The sequence below is a fragment of the Habropoda laboriosa genome, unplaced genomic scaffold (assembly GCF_001263275.1).
Source record: "Habropoda laboriosa isolate 0110345459 unplaced genomic scaffold, ASM126327v1 scaffold111, whole genome shotgun sequence".
Taxonomy (NCBI): domain Eukaryota; kingdom Metazoa; phylum Arthropoda; class Insecta; order Hymenoptera; family Apidae; genus Habropoda; species Habropoda laboriosa.
The window spans coordinates 1,202,207-1,219,201 of record NW_017100293.1 but is presented as its reverse complement, the minus strand read 5'-3'; the positions used below and the strand labels follow the sequence as shown (position 1 = coordinate 1,219,201).

At 31.7% G+C, this 16,995-nt stretch overlaps 4 protein-coding genes across 4 annotated transcripts; 2 read left to right on the top strand and 2 right to left on the bottom strand.

Annotated features, from left to right (window-relative positions):
* Positions 1-788: 788 nt before the first annotated feature.
* LOC108573887 (heparanase-like) lies at positions 789-2,871 on the top strand. The gene is made up of 5 exons (XM_017936370.1): positions 789-855; positions 1,119-1,631; positions 1,707-2,060; positions 2,135-2,573; positions 2,644-2,871. The coding sequence occupies exons 1-5, from the start codon at positions 789-791 to the stop codon at positions 2,804-2,806; spliced, it is 1,536 nt and encodes a 511-aa protein (XP_017791859.1). The 3' UTR covers positions 2,807-2,871.
* Positions 2,872-3,548: 677 nt separating this feature from the next.
* Positions 3,549-5,009, bottom strand: LOC108573880. Its single transcript, XM_017936365.1, has 3 exons — positions 4,677-5,009; positions 4,235-4,591; positions 3,549-4,150 (listed from the first exon to the last, which is right to left on the bottom strand). Exons 1-3 carry the CDS (start codon positions 4,944-4,946, stop codon positions 3,587-3,589), a joined length of 1,191 nt encoding a protein of 396 aa, XP_017791854.1. The 5' UTR covers positions 4,947-5,009; the 3' UTR covers positions 3,549-3,586.
* Positions 5,010-5,214: 205 nt separating this feature from the next.
* Positions 5,215-7,331, top strand: LOC108573899 (tektin-3-like). The gene is made up of 9 exons (XM_017936383.1): positions 5,215-5,262; positions 5,327-5,481; positions 5,560-5,811; positions 5,900-6,132; positions 6,215-6,324; positions 6,382-6,530; positions 6,611-6,833; positions 6,893-7,047; positions 7,121-7,331. The coding sequence occupies exons 1-9, from the start codon at positions 5,215-5,217 to the stop codon at positions 7,329-7,331; spliced, it is 1,536 nt and encodes a 511-aa protein (XP_017791872.1).
* Positions 7,332-7,557: 226 nt separating this feature from the next.
* LOC108573832 (glycerol-3-phosphate acyltransferase 1, mitochondrial) lies at positions 7,558-15,193 on the bottom strand. Its single transcript, XM_017936310.1, is given in 14 exon segments — positions 7,558-7,586; positions 7,782-7,973; positions 8,048-8,240; positions 8,316-8,426; positions 8,489-8,712; positions 8,774-8,960; positions 9,031-9,215; positions 9,286-9,457; positions 9,553-9,976; positions 10,062-10,456; positions 10,537-10,692; positions 12,012-12,190; positions 12,266-12,384; positions 15,132-15,193. Coding segments are annotated over 14 exon segments (2,628 nt in total).
* Between the last annotated feature and the right edge of the window lie 1,802 nt (positions 15,194-16,995).

The following is a 16,995-nucleotide window of genomic DNA, read 5'->3' as shown; positions in this document are numbered from 1 at the left end:
TTAAACAAGAAACAGAAACGTCGGCATAGTTTGTCTTATCGTAATCGTATTGCAGTGCACAGAAGTCGATCTTTACTTTTACAATCATCAAGTTCTAGTTTAGATTCAATATCTGAACAAATTTCAGAAGAAGGTATTTGTACTGCAAATATAAATAATATTCTTTATTTTAAAATTCAAAACAAGCATGTAAGGATTATAAGTTGCGTGTAATTCTAACATAATTACTACAGTTTCTAAACAGGAACGATTTACAAGACGGTTTAATATAGAACAAAAACCGGGATATAGTAATATAAAGAAAAAATATGCACGAAAAAAGGGATCTTCTTCTTTAACCAACGATAGAAATATTTATACAAGATACAAATATTTCGATAAAAAGCAAATGCGGAAACATAATCAGTTTTTAGGGAACAAAACATTTCGTCCATAAATTATTTGACGCCATCCTTAAAAGCAATTTCAAGACTAAATTTTTTAAGTATTGAGGAACATGAGTACATTAAACCAAATTAAATTGCAACATGTATTTATGATTTTTAAAAAGATTTATATGAAATATAATTAATTAATAAAATTGTATTGAGAAATTTATAGTAGAAGTCTGTAGTCGAAGTTAAATTTATCATGAATTTACATTCTACGTATAATTTATGATTGCTGGAAATGGTAGTTATTAAACTACTTAACAGGTAGTTATTAAACTACTAAAGTGTATTTGCTTTCTACTAAAAATTAAATAGTAATTATATACACTATTTTTTGACAAATACAACGCTTTTAACATGAGTTACTTTATAACCAATAATCAAGGTAAAAATCAGTATGGGAGGCTTGATGAAGTTCGAACCCGTAAGTTATTTGATTAAAATTATTTTACTGTAAAATTATTTTTTAATATGTACGATATAATTTAGGAAATGTGCACTATGACAAACATTTTATTTATTTTTATATGAAATTAACATTGTGAAGTTGTATATATGTACATATAATACTACCGCCATATTATACATCACATTGCACATGCCTGCGTGTTATTTGAAATTAAAATTTTTAATTATAGTTTTTAATGGATTGTACATAAAAAAATTTCATTTCTTTTTAAATTTCAGAATCAAGAATATATCCCGCTTTTAGTTTAACAATAGTGGGTTTTTGTGTCATATTTTTGTTACTATTAGCATGGAATTTAAATAACACAACAAATCAGACAGTTAATACTCGAGTAATTTATTTAAATTCAAGACATTTGCTTTTACGAACAGTATCAAATAAATTCTTATCATTTGGTCTTGATACATCTTTACTTCGTGATATGAAAAACTTTCCAATTAAGAGCAGTAAATTCATAAATTTAGCTCGGCACCTTGCACCGGCTTATGCACAAATAATTTCCGAGAAAATAATTAGCCCGGTGGATGACGCTGACATAAGTAATTTTACAATTAATGACATAGATTTTGAGAATATATATAATTTTGCAACAAAAGCAAAATTGCGAATGATCTTTGATATAAATGTATTAATCAGAACTGTAAATGGTTCCTGGGATGACACTAATGCCAAAGATATAATTTTATTTGCTAAGAATAAAAATATGAAATTAGATTGGCAACTAGGAAATGGTAAGATTATATGTTATACTTTATTGGCTTATTTGTTTATTGTATTTAATGCATAATATACATATACAATTTCAGAACCAAATTCCTTCAATCATGTATTTAATATAACTATTACTGCAACTCAACTTGCAAATGATTATTATAAATTGAGACAATTGTTAAATAAAATGGGATATAGTGAAAGTATTCTTGTGGGTCCAGAAGTAAACCATGTAGGAGATATAAAACATATGGGAGAACATTATGCAGAAACATTCTTACAAAATAATAAAAATAGTGTAGACTATGTTACATGGCATCAATATTACCTTAATGGAAGGGAAACTAAACTAGAGGATTTTATAAATGTTTCAACTTTTAATCTTTTACCAATGCAAATTAAATCTATGAATGAAGCAATCCAATTATCAGGAAAACCTATGTGGTTATGTTTGTAATTGTAGTATATATTTATCAATTTCTTTTAAATAAAAATTCAAATTTGATGAATATCTTCTTTGTAGCAGAGACAAGTACAGCTTATGGTGGAGGTGCTCCAAAACTGTCAGATAGATTTGTGGCTGGATTTTTGTGGCTTGATAAATTGGGATACAGTGCAACTGCAGGTGTAAATGTTGTTACAAGGCAATCATTGTTGGGTGGATATTATGCTATGATTGGGCCTGATATTATGGCAAATCCTGACTGGTGGATTAGCGTAATTTATAAGCAGTTTGTCTCGGAAAAAGTTTTACAGCTATCATCTACAGACCGCAGCTCTCTTCGTTTTTATGCACATTGCACTCCTAAGAATGCTTTAATTGATAATATTCCAGCAATTACGATATATGGTGTTAATATAGATAAATTAGCTATTCCTATCATTATTGAAGGAATTCCTGTGTATCATAAAAATGCTAAAGTATACTTATATGCACTTACTTCTGACAGTTTACAATCAAGGTATATAATAGTTATTATTTTACATATATAAGTTATGAAAGATAGTTTACTCTACTTTAATTATTTTTAGATCTATACAACTAAATGGAAAAATATTACAATTGCTACCTAATGGCAATTTACCACCATTTCAACCTATAGTATTAGAACCCACACAATTAATTACTTTACCACCTTACTCTATGGTATTTATTGTGGTACATGGTGCAAAAGTTCCCGTATGTAATGTATAGATAATATACAATGAATCCAATTACACAGTTTTATATTAAACTTTTTTATACATTGAAAATTTGTATTAAGCGCTTCATAAAACAGTAACAATAAAGCAACAATAAAGAAAGAAAAACCAATGAAAATTAATAAAAGGATTAAAGTTTAGAGTGATTTTAAAAAAAATATATGTATATGCATGTATATATATTATACGTGTATGTATATATATGTATATGTATGTAAACAACTACATTAACACTATTTAATATGTATACTTCATTATAGTCAACACAGAACATACTATAATACAGAAAATGTCAGATGAAATTGTTTATAAATTTTGTCAATTTCAATCAATTATATAACAACATCGTTCTATTATTGAAAGATGCAGTGGCATATTTACTTATTTATTCACTAATACATAGTATTGTGTCCTTTTATCATTATAAAACAAAGTTTTTTTTACAAATTATACACTGCAAATACTATGGAAAGAAACTCTATCATATACAAAAAATATACAAATACTGAAAATAATACATAATGTTAGGTAAGTGGAATGATTAAGTTTATCATCTTACAGCAAAATGTTATTGCATTCAATTGAAATTAATGTTACAATTACATATACTTGCAAAATTTATAACATCAGAAGTACTGTAAACCATTCTTAATGTACATTATACATACATAAATTATCAGCATGAAACTGAAAATCTATTTCAAAATTTATTAGGTCACAACTACTATGGTATGTATATACATAATATCTGTAACAATTTAACATTACTATATTATTCCTGAGCTGAAACAGTAATTGCTTTTCCTTTTGGATCATCAAATCTATCCATTGTACGAATATCTATGATCATAGCAAGACCCCAAATCATAATTAAAGCTAATATGGCAGTAACAAATATTCCAGTCCAAATTGGAATTGTAGTAAAACCAACACAATCATATGCATCACTAAATGCTTTTGTGCTATTGTTGATATTCTGTTGTGCATCTAGTTGCACTTGTAAATCAGCAATTTTCAAGACAGTAGAACCTTTCTTGAACATAACATTTTGTGAACAATGATAAGAAAATTTAAATGGAAAAACAATATCTATATTTGTTGTTAAACTCTGTTCATTGTCAGGAGTGTTTTTGCTGGTGTAATATGAATAATTAATTGTTTTAAGTGTGTAATATCCTGCAGTTTTAACTTCAAACATAAATACAAGTTTATGTTTAAGAATATTTGCATCAGTTCCATTAAATAGCAGGATTAAATTAGCAGAAGATTTTTTTGTGCCTGGTTCATCACTAGCTGTAAGCTTAAGTGGAAGTTGTATTTCATCTTTCCCTTCAATCTATGAAATACAAAAAGGAAATATAAGAAATATACTGAATATTAAATTATGATTTTATAGTAGAAAGCTGATGAGTAATATTACCTTTAATGACAATGGTTGACTAGAATATAATAGCACTCTGTTCGATGAAACAATAAAATGCTTAGAAGCATCCTTTCCAGGAGTATCTCTCTTTATTCGTTCAGAACGTCTATAACTACATGATTTTCCTGTGAGAAGAGCTATTAAATTAGGACTGGAGTCTTTTATTGTCTTATATGTTTCTGGAATAATATCTAAGTTACTAATTGGCACAATCAATAATTGTCCATCAGATACTGAATCCACATAATCATTGTATGTTTGATTGTATGAAGGTAAATCTTCAACAGTATTCACTGCTTTTTCAACTGCAGGAAAATAACGCAAAGAATCACCAGTAACAACCTTTTGAAGATGCTGCAATGTTTAAAAAATTCTATTAATATTTAAATCTATAAATAAATGAGTTTAACTTAACACAGTCCAAGTGCACCATAATAACCTCTTTGTGCTGCACTAAATCTTCGATGCACAGATTATCTTTTACATAAAGAAGAACTGGAGGAGAATTTTCTAACTTTTTGCGCAGAAAAAGATCAAATTCTTCGCTGGTAGTCTTTAAAAATGGGTTCACTGCACTTATTGCTAAATCAGAATTAACTGATCCACCCCATAGCAATACAGGTACCGCATTATCGGCGTGTGAAGGTAAAATTTCAAATGCAATGGTTAACACAAGAAAAAGATAGAAAATACTGCGAAACCGAGTCATGATGCTTTTTAGTTAGACAGAACTGGGCGAGTCAGATAAGTACTGATCGACTACGATCAAGCAGAAGGTAGCACCTGACTAGGCTAGAATCATATGACAGACGTCACGTGACAACTTTGTTTCCGGATTTCAAATAAACATTCATTTTAAATTGAACCGATTTATTTTGTAAAATTATTAATTTAACCGAATACAATTGCTTTACAAAAATAAAATGTTCACCGATATTATAAATCCTTTGATAAACATTTAAATTATTAAGAACGTCATGGATAGTCATAAAAATGGAGCGAAGAAGGAAACTGTTATGTATTCGGTACATACTTATACAGGTTTAAATACCAAATAATAATTGTATTAATTAATTACTGTATAATTAGCAACTCCAACCATGGAGTACTGTGGGTGTACTTCCTTGTATGGAACAAATTGCCGGTCCACCGATTTCGATTAGAGTTGGAGAATTCTATAAAACTCCCAAACCACATTCCTGGCGACCTACTTTAGGATATGAAACCGTAGAAGCATCTCCATTGTAAATTAAACAAGAATTCATTTTAAGTTATTTGTATAAATTATTATTTTATTTATAGTTCTTTGATCATTATTTTAGACCCTCTCAACCTGTCACAAATTTATTTGCTGATACCTGTTACATGCCAAAAGGAATGGCCACAGAACCATTACGATTTCCAAATTTGGTGACTGGCTTCGATAGAAATCCTGCGCATGCAGCGCGGGCTGCACTCTTTACAAGATATGGCCCATACGAATGGGTGCAGAATCAACTAAAGCTTTATAACGAAGCGAATAGTAATAGAAATTTTTCTGAAAGCTTACGTCAGGATACTGTTCGAATGATGCGGTAAAAAGATTCTGACGTTTTACAAAATACAAAGCGATATATTAAATATCAGCAATCCGCATTTAAATGAATTATGACGTAACTTTAGAGAGGCTGATGAGAAAATACAAAATGGTCAAACAGAAACAGGTAGAAAATTAGGGGAAAGAATTACGGATACCACTTTTTGGAGAAACGAAGTAGCTTCGGAATTGGAGCGATTAATAATAGAAAATACAAAGATGCAAGAGTGTCGTCGTGACTTACAAACGACGATACAAAGTTTAGAGGGTCAATTGCACATAGCGCAAGAGTGTTTATATTATCGCGAAGCTAGAACAGGTTTAATATATTAACCTCTAAATTAAAAATATAAAAATACATACATCCTGAAAGTATATTATACTTTTTGAAATACACATAGGTTCTGACTTGGTTCATGATCAAGTCGAGCATGCTCTTCTACAAGAGGTGGAAGTAGTTAGAAATTGTCAAAATAAATTAGAACATTTTACGGATAAATGTATTAATCAGGTAAGTGTGAAACTATAACTATATGCAGAGCATTGCAATTCTTTGCTTTATATTCAGCTTACAAATAGTAGAGCAGTACAGAATCAACTAGAGATTGACATAAAGAATAAAGAAACTGCACTTGGAATTGATATTACATGTCATCAAATGAACAATTTTAGTCGTGGATTAAAATATTACGGTGGCATTGAGAAATATGATAATAGGTAATTGACACAATTAATCTACGATTGTATTAATTTCAAGTCGCGTTTATAATTTACGCTGTACAATTTTTAATTTGAAGCGTTACGGAAGCCGAATCTTGGGTTGAAGCTTCCGATAATGTAGTGAAAAAATCACAGACAGAACGAGCAAGATCTAATCAATTACGAAGCGACATAGAAATCGCGATAAACGCAGTTGGTCATGAAATGTGGGAAGCGTGGGGAAATACAAATAATGCTTTGGCCAGAAGGGCTGCAGAAATACTAGAAGCAAAAGAGAAATTACAAATACATTTACATAAAGTAATTCAAATTATTTGGCTTCTAAATTTTTGTTACTTAATTTGTATTTACAACTTTAGATTCAACAAGAAATCTTTGAAATTGAAAAGAATTTGCAATTAATGCAAAAAGCCATCGCGGATAAAAGTTCTGCTCTCAAAGTCGCACACACTCGCTTAGAAAGTAGAACTCATCGACCTGCAGCAGAATTATGTAAAGATTACGCTCAGCTCAGGTACATTCGAGAATTTTATAAACCTTAATGATCGCAATTGTAAATATTACATATTGGTTACATATTCATGTAGAATGATCGAGGAAGTAGAAACGATAAATGCAATGATACACGATATGAATTTAAAATTACAAAGATTTGAAGCGCAACATCAGCAACTTCTACGTACTAGAACTAACTTAGAGGGTGATTTAAAATCTAAAGTCGACTCATTATTTATCGATAGAGAAAAGTGTATGAGTATGCGAAGAAGTTATCCAGTTGCATCAGTCATTAAGTTTTGAATCGGAATTGTATGGCAGGTTCTAATCGTGAGTGTATTAAAAATTACAGCACTCGTTTGTTATATTTATTTTTTATAATATCATACATAAGTATATTTCTTTTCGTTAACATTAATAAAAAAATCATTGGTACTCAATTCAATAGTACACAAGACTATTTTTAATAACGAAATAAGTCTATAATATTTTTTTGGTGTACAGTAATATCATATGAACCGCTTGTACATTATTCGTACATTACCCTATAACTCAAATCTAAAATTTAATTGTACCATATTATGATTTTATAATTATTCACCAAGTTTAGACGTAGAACAATTTGTAAATCTTCAAATTTACATGTTTTAATGTACATGAGAATTAAATCTTATTTCACACTTTTAAACAACTATGTACAAAGCTCTATAATAACTTGTCTTTTTGTAAAAAAATAGTACATTATAGAAATACGTTCTTAGTTTGGGTTTTTCGTCCACTTAAAAGTTGCTATCGTATCGTGAACTTTCGTTACAGCCGAGTCTGCATCATACTCGTCTTTCAGATAGAAAATTCTAACATTCTCTTGTGGATGACATTCCAAAACATTCCATTTTTCGAATAATTTTAAAGAGTTCTTTATTGGATCAACGCACAAACTCTCACCTATTTGAAAACAAAATTAACAATACATTGATAGCCATACGTATTATAAGAAGAAGTTATTTGCTATTACTTACCGTAATTAATTAAACCACGATCAAAATTTGTTTTTAGCTCACTTAAAACTTCATGAACTAGATCCCTTTCAGAAAGTGATCGCCCTACCAATTTCCGAAGAGTAAAGGCACTATGGCTGTAGGTGTCGACTAATGGTCGTAATAATATATGAAGAAATTCCATTCTTTCAGCATATTCTGGTACCAAGTTCAGCTATTAAAACCAATTAAAGTATATTTTAATCACTGGTATTTAAAAATATATCAAAACGTATAAATATTAGCTTACTTTGTATTGAATATCTTTAGCCCTGTTTTCTTTAAAATGTTCTTCATCTGAACTGTCATCAAAATTTCGCGCATATCTTTTACTCCACATTTCTTCTTGCAAATAACATTCCTACCAAATAATTTACATGAGTAATATTTATATAATGCAATAGTTGCATCAGTATACAGTACCTCTTGTAAAGTGATGATGCCTGTATATGAGAGATTCTTTATAGTTTCTTCAATAACGCACTCTAAATCCTGACATGGCTTGCAGAAAATAAATTCGTATTTAAAAATATCACAAAGCTTAAGTGATCTTTGAACCAAAAGATCTTGAGACACTGTAATATTGTTTTGTGCAATAGCCACTGGATCATTGATTTGTGACTGCAATTCAGCATACAAAGCTGTTACTGAAAATATAAAGGATTCGTTATGAAATTGAGTAAATTAAAACACAATGTCTTCTCTTACCTACTATACTATCCATAACGTAACAGGTTAGCATTGTATTGCTATAATAAGATAGTTCGATTACATTTGGTAAAATCGATACAGGACGGATTGCGGTAACAACATTTGATTTGATTGACTGACCATCAACTATTTCCGTAATTTCTTGACGCTGCAGTTGTACTAAACCTGGACCCAAAATGTCCAACTAAAAAGATAACCAATGATATATATATTTTATCGTAATAAAGTATTTATAAAGTAATTATCTTACTAACAGCATGATTTATAATATCGATAGTTTCACCACAGAATGCAATGTCTCTATTACGGACTTCCAATTCTTGCCTCGTTAAATCAAATGCTTTAATTAAATCATCTAAAGTACAACCATCTCGGAACTTATTCAGAAGTAAGAATGCAACAACGTTGGTTGACATGATCGGCATTAAACTAGCACAATCTAAAAATTCTTGTACATTAATATCCAGTATAAGACAAATTAATTTTTTTTTTAATTGCTTTATCCTTACCGTACACAATGTGTCGCGCAATACTGTCAACTAATTGACGGTACTCTTCTGCAACAATATCTGTACCATACAACGATGAACTAGACATTGTAGATTTTAAAGGTCTGTCATTAGGAGTTACTTTTCCTGCAGCCAATTTATTTTGTTGGTTTTGAAAAGATTTCAACATCTCCTATTCATCAAAGAGTAAAAGTTATAAGATTAGTAAAAATGCGGATTTGACGACAAATTTTATCCGCAACAATAAACGTTATTTAAATGTCTTACCCTAAGTGAAAAAGGCTGAGAGAAATCAATTTTAACAATACCATAATTGCCCTTTAAGGTAGACCATATAGCTTTAATTGTAGATACAAATGTTTCCATTTCCTTTGGTTGTCCTAGCTGTTCTCTAACAAAGTTTCCATCAACAAGACGGTCATAATTCATTGCAACAGGTACTATTAATGCATCTTCAACAATTCCATCCATGTATGCATCAAGAACAATGCTCAAAATCCCAGCTTTTGGCATACATGGTTTACCAGTTCTTGTACGTCCACCTTCTATAAACCACTCAATATTATGGCCGGCCCTTAAGCTTTCCATTATGTACGTGTGAAGCGTAGCACGATAAAGAATGTCTCTACGGCCTACAACAGGATCAATCCGTCGTTTTATAAAAAATGCGCCTAAACCACGCAAAAACCTCCTATTTAATATATAAAAGATGATTACCAATAACATAATATTATAGAAAATTAAAATTACATAATGTACATATACTTAGAACATACCCAACGCATGGAATTTTCAAATTATCACCAGCTGCGATCAACGGGTTTCTAATATTGTTCATTAGAAAAATAAAACTAATCATAACATAATCCAAGTGACTACGATGTAAGGGAATCAGTATCAAAGGAAGACCGGTTTCATTTGCTTTCTTCAACATTTCTATTTGAGAAGGTAATACTACAGCTGATTGTATAAAACATGGCATCAATTTGTAAAGAATCCATGCCAGTATTTTAAGTAAAACATTGCTTATTTTGCTTTCCATTTGAGATATTATAGTCTTGGCTCTAGCCTTTGCCTTTGCCAAGGCAACTTTTTCACTACACCTCTCATTGGTAACTGTTTCCCAAGCAGTCAATTTAATTGCTTCCTTCAATCTTTCGTCTGCTAAAACCTATAAAAAATTAACTATGTAATTTACAGGGAATAATATTTTTATTTAAAAAATAAAACATTTCTAGATTTACAACTTACTGTTTGTGTTACCCTTGGGTAAGCATATTCTTTAAAATTATAAACATGTGAAATGCAACAGTACAGTTTGGAGAACAATGATGAGCCTGGATTAATTACCAATATATTTAAACCATAAGGCATGTACTGTTTGCTGACAGTATTTACCAATGAATTCTGTAAAAGAACAAAAATTAAATGAAAAAAATATATAGCAGGAGCTTATATATAAATGATGATTTTGTTATCGCTGATTATCTTGATTGTTTCAAACATCAAGGAAAATACGGGTACTAAATATAAATATTACAATCATTTATGATTGACTTACATTTACTGGGTACCCACGTACCACGATAATACGCAACCATCGTGAAAAAAGTCCACGTGGTTCCTCGACCATTTTTTTCGTTTAATTAACACGCGTTCGTGAAATTTATCATTGCTAGTATGGCGATTAAATTTGAACTTTCTTGATATATAATACATTAATACATAAATATCACTGTAACGAAATGAATCATTGAACTGTGAAAGTGATCATCTTTTTATCATCGGAAGTATATGACGATTATAGGTAGGAGTAATTATCCGATAATGGTAGATCATACTTAATTTTATACTTTCTTCTTCCATGTAATAAAGTATGAAAAAAAAGAAATAATTACAGAGTTACTGTGGAGGTATTTTCGTATTCGAATAGTGTACCAAGTACAATGTACAAAAATTATATATTTAATATTTTTATGTCATGTATGATTACGTATAATATTCAAACGTTCAAGTGATTAAATAAATTGACAGAATCCGATAAAACAGTTATATAATTAAATACGCGTCGAAAGATGGCGTCTTAATTAGGTAACGAGAGATGTGTAGTTGTATAGTCACTTGCGTTCTATACTTGAAACGCAAACTGTATTAACAAGTGTGCTATAACGTGAAATTGTTACAAGACGAACATTTCATTGTTGAACTGTGAAATATTTTTATCTTACCTACAGTCTACTAATGAAAATAACGTAGTTAAAAATTTCACAAAATTATTCACAGCGAAACACGATCCACTTCCACAATATTATCAAGACCATCGACGGTGATGTAAGAAATAAATACATACATATATAAATCGAAGCTACTATGAACTTATGTCATTATGAATGTATGGGTAGCATCATAAGAAAAAGTTACACATTTTAAACTATAATATTCGTAATTTTCCGCGGAGCTTGGCTACAGAGACTGCAAGCTGAATCTATTTTTAGTATCGTCGGAGTGTATGCGCGCGTAGCCCACCTTTTTCAACTATCTACGAGATACTCATTTACAACACATATTTTTTCAGTATCAATCGATGATTTTCGTATAGCTTTTATTCTTGACATAGATTCGAAAAATTTGTTTCATTATTACTAAGACGATCTTTTAGGCACAAGATCTCGTATTTTCCTTGAAACTTCAACAATAAATTTGATTTTTGCAAATATGAAACTCACTCTAGACGATGGAGTGCAACTATTGCAGCAATAATGTAGGAACGACTGTTTTTCGGGAACAAGAGGTTGCAATGGCTTGTTCTCTTTAATTTGATACAGAGAACTTTCCCGAAGTTTTCTAGCCTGCTCCCTGTTTTGTATCCTCTTTCTGTATAATTGTTGACCAGTCCGTCGAAGTTCTGAAATATCAACGTTTAATTCATTTTTTATTTCTTTTCCAATAATTACTATATGTTCCATGGCAAAAATCTTACCCTCTATCGAAAACCGAGCTGGTCTCGATTCTGGATTCCGCGACACTTCTGTTCTTGTTTCCCATTTTGCGTATACTTCTTGTAAACGCGTCGAGAGTATGTCGACCATATTGACAGATCTGTTATACATATAATTGAAAAAACTTTAATTTAATTTCTTGAAAAGTTGTGATACAATGTAACATACAGTGAAGCTCGAAGCTTCGATGAAGGAATTGATCGAACGTTCATCAACGTTGATCTTTTCCTAAGTATTACTGAATGAAACCAAATTTTTAACATGATCCTTTTTTTTTTCTCTTTCAATGATTCACTGCCATGCATTCAAACAGGTATAATACGAGCACAATTTCACGGTGTGTTTCTCTCGAATGCAAACGTTTATTATTTACGCTCGATCTCTGTTGCTTTTAACGGATCGATACAGCCGAGTGCAGTTGCGATTAGCAGACACGGTTTCCTTTTTCCAAATACGTTCCTTGAGTTTAATATTTATATTATCGTGTGTAAGATAAACGAACAAAATCGTATTAACAATAAGCCCGAATCGATCGTAAAAAAAGATGGCGGATTTATCGAAAAGATCGTGAATCGTTTCGAAGAATCGATTATATAGCTATTATACCAAAGGTCTTTTATATATAGATAAGGGTGTGAACGAACTGTTCCAAAGGCTAACGGTCTCTTTTAACTTTTTTATCAGCATTCCACGATGGTTAGATTTCTAAAATCTCTCGTAAATAATTATCATACAACTGCAAGTGGAATTACACTTCTATGACCTGAAATTACTAGGAATTATACTTTCCGAGGCTAATGATAGTTCACGTGTTCAACGAAGGGAAGATCTCTCTAAGCAAAAAGACACGCTCTTTGAACGAGTCCTTTATCTTTTCCGCTTGCATGGAACAAAGCAAGTGACAAGGCCAAGGCTAGAAAACGTGTACGCATTTTAACCCCTGTTCCGGCTTCTGCTTAAAGTACATTCAACTCGGAAAAATGTTTATTTCCATGAAAAATTCGAAAAATTCTTTTTCACAAATTTAACCTCAAATCTTTCTTTTTTTCAAAAATTAAGTCTCACTTGAATACTGAGACAAAAAACTGAATCTAAATTTAGTATCCGTTACATAAATGATAAATTCTTAAAAAGAAATGATTTAATCGTAAAAAAGTTAAAAAGTAAGTTTCGTGTTTCGATTATACACGAAAGTTTGAAAGATAAATTTAGAAAAATTAGGTGATGAAAATGAAAATAAGATGAACAAACGAACAGGTGTTGTATTTAAGAAGCACGCGTAAATAGAAAAGCAAAGCTAAAGGTGTACATGTATACACAACGTGCGATGCAACACGGAAACCCATCAAGCATAACATTAATTGTTATGACAGGTTTATGAAACAATCAAATCGATATCGGTCGAAGAAAAGAGATATGTACTTTGCCATATGATCTCAATTGTACAGTTCGCGTGTGCGGTATCGCGTGTCGATTACATAAACGAATATTGGATCTTGTCGTTTCATATCAGAGAAACAAGCTTATCGAGAAATTGATCAGCTCGTGAGCGGATAATTATAGATTTTCGGTATAAAAAATAAATTAACGGACTTATTTTGTCATAGACGGAAGGATAAGAAATAAAGGAAATAAGTAATTTGGTAAAAAACACAGTGTCGTTTCAGCCGACAGTATCATGTTTCGTTTACGTGTTCTCGTACTACGGACGTTGTACCGATCCCGTTTATCTGCGCATGTGTCCAATAAGAATATTTTTCTTTTTCTTTCTTTTTTTTTCGTTCCGTGTGTTTGAAGTTTTTAGTGAACCAGGCTGAAACTTAGAGGCTGTTAACAATGATTGTCAAAGTCCAAGACGATAAGAGCGACATGTATAAAAACATGTTGAGAGGAATATAAACGATCTTGTACAATGTGATTGTACAATGTCTTGTACAGCGTGACACAGCTGTTTATTTCTATGTAGCGATGTCGATAATGACAATTAATTAACCATGAATTGCGATGCGAATAATGTAATGTTTAGTAATAATACGTTTCTTTTTCGTATGCGGCGCTTTCCCCTCGCAAAAGCATCGATAATTCTACCACTAAAGGAATGGAAGAAGATGTGTGTTGTGTAAACGACGAGATCTCAATGCGCATATTGCAACTCTGATTTGAATTAAAAAAAGAATTATTAGCGTTTCCACACGCGTTTCACGATATCTGTATTATGAGGACACGCTGGGAGCTAAATTAAATTATCAAGAGTGAGATATTACATTTCATTGCAACAGAAACATTGAACTATTAAAAATTCACTGACACAATTATACATCGATGTTGTACATACTAAATAATTCTCGTTTATCGATGCGTGTTCATATCTATCGAATATGTTGCATATATTCAACGAGGGATTATTGAAAAACAAACGAAAATAAGTCGAGTACCTAATTATCAGATGGACAAAAGTACATGATTGATTAAAATAACGACACGATGAATGCTTATCGAACATCCTTTCTGGTAAACAAACCCGTTTATCAAAGAATGCACTTTGCTCTATTACCGTGAAAACAATTTCTCCTCTAATTATGTTATAATAAAATAATCGTAAAATTTTCGACTCGTTGAATAGATCGATCGATATTAGCATCCCCATTGCTATCGAATTATTGTACGTACAAATAATCGATTATTTCTAACGATTTTCGATATTGTTAACTTCGTGCCTTATAATACTATCTTATTGTTATTATTATGATTATTACATAAAGGGTTAAACTGATGAATAAAATTTCCCATCCCTGAATGAAATGCTTCGGTATCATGCATTATCAGAAAGGTGAAGGAATAAGTTACCTGAAGTTGAAGAAATAGATGAGGATTCCGAAGAAAAGGAAAATCTCGACGAGACCATCCATTGTGGATGAAGGGTCGCGTAACGCTTTTCTCCCGAAAACAAACTGAGGCTCGAATAAGTTCGTCCGCAAGTGGGAGGTCCCTCAACTGCTCGATTTCATGATTGTATCAACGTTTATCTACCTGGTTCGATCACAGACTCGTGTGAACTTTAATCCAACACGTTAACTTCCGTGAAAAAACTACCATCAATCACTTCGCCGAGATCCATAGATCCGACCACTTCTTAGTGGTGATTGTTTAGTTAGGCGACCCGATGTGTACGTGCTATCTCCTCACAGGTGATTCCTTTCCGTCGATCAAAACTTTCGTCGAACCTTCGGAAACAAAAGCGGTGTACGAAAGACCGCTTAAGTCACGACAAACGCAGACTTTCTACTGCAATACGTTAAGTAACCTCCGACAATATTCATCGAAGACAGTTCACTGACTCGCTGCCTCTAACGATGCAACACGCCGGGTTGTTCGATGTGTTATAACAACGGAATACGTTTTTCTTTTAAGGTGCAACAACGAAGCGTGGACAAACTTCTAGATTATCTTAGAGCGGTCGTGGTTTTGTGAATAACTTCAAATGTTGTAATTAAACAGTAACTATGGCGATTGTCGAGTGTCCTTTCCTTTTTTGTTTCTTTTCTTGAAAATGTGAATGTACACATATTACGTTTTAACAGTGAAATTGAAAAGTAAACTGGCAATTGAAGAAATGACGTTTCGCTGAATTTTTGAAAACGTGGTTGCATTGTTTTATTAAGAACATATGTATATAAGCTGTTATCAACTAGCGATTAATTACGATGTCGATAATTAAAGAAGATCTATTCTTACGCGTGTTCTACTTGCAATCCTTATCCAATGATGTTTACAGTCCGCAAACGTGAGCTGCCTCGAATGTCCGTTCGTAATTTTTTATTATACGATTGAAAGAAAATAAAAAATTAACCGGTTGAAATGCATTTTAATGAGAAATACCTTGATTTCAACGACGTTCCAGACTTGATTTAAACGATGTTCCAAATTTTTTCAACAAGACAAATGGTGTTTCACTTTTGAAAAGAAAACGTAATAACGAGGATCATTTCGGGTATTTCCTACGATATGTCAGACTGTGATAGAAGCGCGAGGAAAATTTTTATAAAACTAAGAGAAAAAAACACTTTCAGTTTTATTCGGCAATCGATGTGACCACCACAAAGGTTGAATCATAACTGTATCTCAAGCACTGCGAACCACGTGCTATACGCGGTAAATAACATCTATAACGAGCAAAGAATTTGACTGTGAAGCTTTTCTGTTTCCTATTAAACATGTTTGTTTATCAGTGTTAATTTGAAAATGATAAGATTACGATTTTTAAAATAGTTGTGAAACACGTGACACGTGCCTTTGCGAAATTATAAACGCAGTGCATGACGGCCAGAGTGGCAGTGGCGTTACTCTGGATCAACTAATAGGATTTCGTGGTAATTTTATTAATCGAATTAAAAAAATAATTGCAATTACGCTTGCACAACCGTCACTTAAAGTCGTCGGTACTGCGTAAATAAAACGAATGCGATGTTGCACTGCGATGATTCGTACACTGATCTATCATAATAGCACATCGATTAGGTTAAAAATATTTCAACATTTGAAGATTACATGTTTCGAATATCACTACCGTGAATTTAATTAAAACTAAAAAGAGAAAAAAGCATCTGTCATCTCTTTATATTTCGGTACATTTGCACGACCGCACAATACGGCGAACAGCATCTCGAGTAACAAAATCGGTATGACCTGATGCCCAGTTGCTTCCAACGCT

Excerpts from the sequence above, each read along its gene's own strand:
- LOC108573887 (XM_017936370.1), top strand. The coding sequence starts at position 789 with ATGAGTTACTTTATAACCAATAATCAAGGTAAAAATCAGTATGGGAGG. Across the intron at positions 856-1,118 it reads GCTTGATGAAGTTCGAACCC|AATCAAGAATATATCCCGCT; the intron begins GTAAGTTATTTG and ends TTTAAATTTCAG. Across the intron at positions 2,574-2,643 it reads TCTGACAGTTTACAATCAAG|ATCTATACAACTAAATGGAA; the intron begins GTATATAATAGT and ends AATTATTTTTAG.
- LOC108573880 (XM_017936365.1), bottom strand. The coding sequence starts at position 4,946 with ATGACTCGGTTTCGCAGTATTTTCTATCTTTTTCTTGTGTTAACCATT. Across the intron at positions 4,592-4,676 it reads ATTTAGTGCAGCACAAAGAG|CATCTTCAAAAGGTTGTTAC; the intron begins GTTATTATGGTG and ends TAAACATTGCAG. Across the intron at positions 4,151-4,234 it reads GTCAACCATTGTCATTAAAG|ATTGAAGGGAAAGATGAAAT; the intron begins GTAATATTACTC and ends TGTATTTCATAG.
- LOC108573899 (XM_017936383.1), top strand. The coding sequence starts at position 5,215 with ATGGATAGTCATAAAAATGGAGCGAAGAAGGAAACTGTTATGTATTCG. Across the intron at positions 6,834-6,892 it reads TACAAATACATTTACATAAA|ATTCAACAAGAAATCTTTGA; the intron begins GTAATTCAAATT and ends TTACAACTTTAG. Across the intron at positions 7,048-7,120 it reads AAAGATTACGCTCAGCTCAG|AATGATCGAGGAAGTAGAAA; the intron begins GTACATTCGAGA and ends ATATTCATGTAG.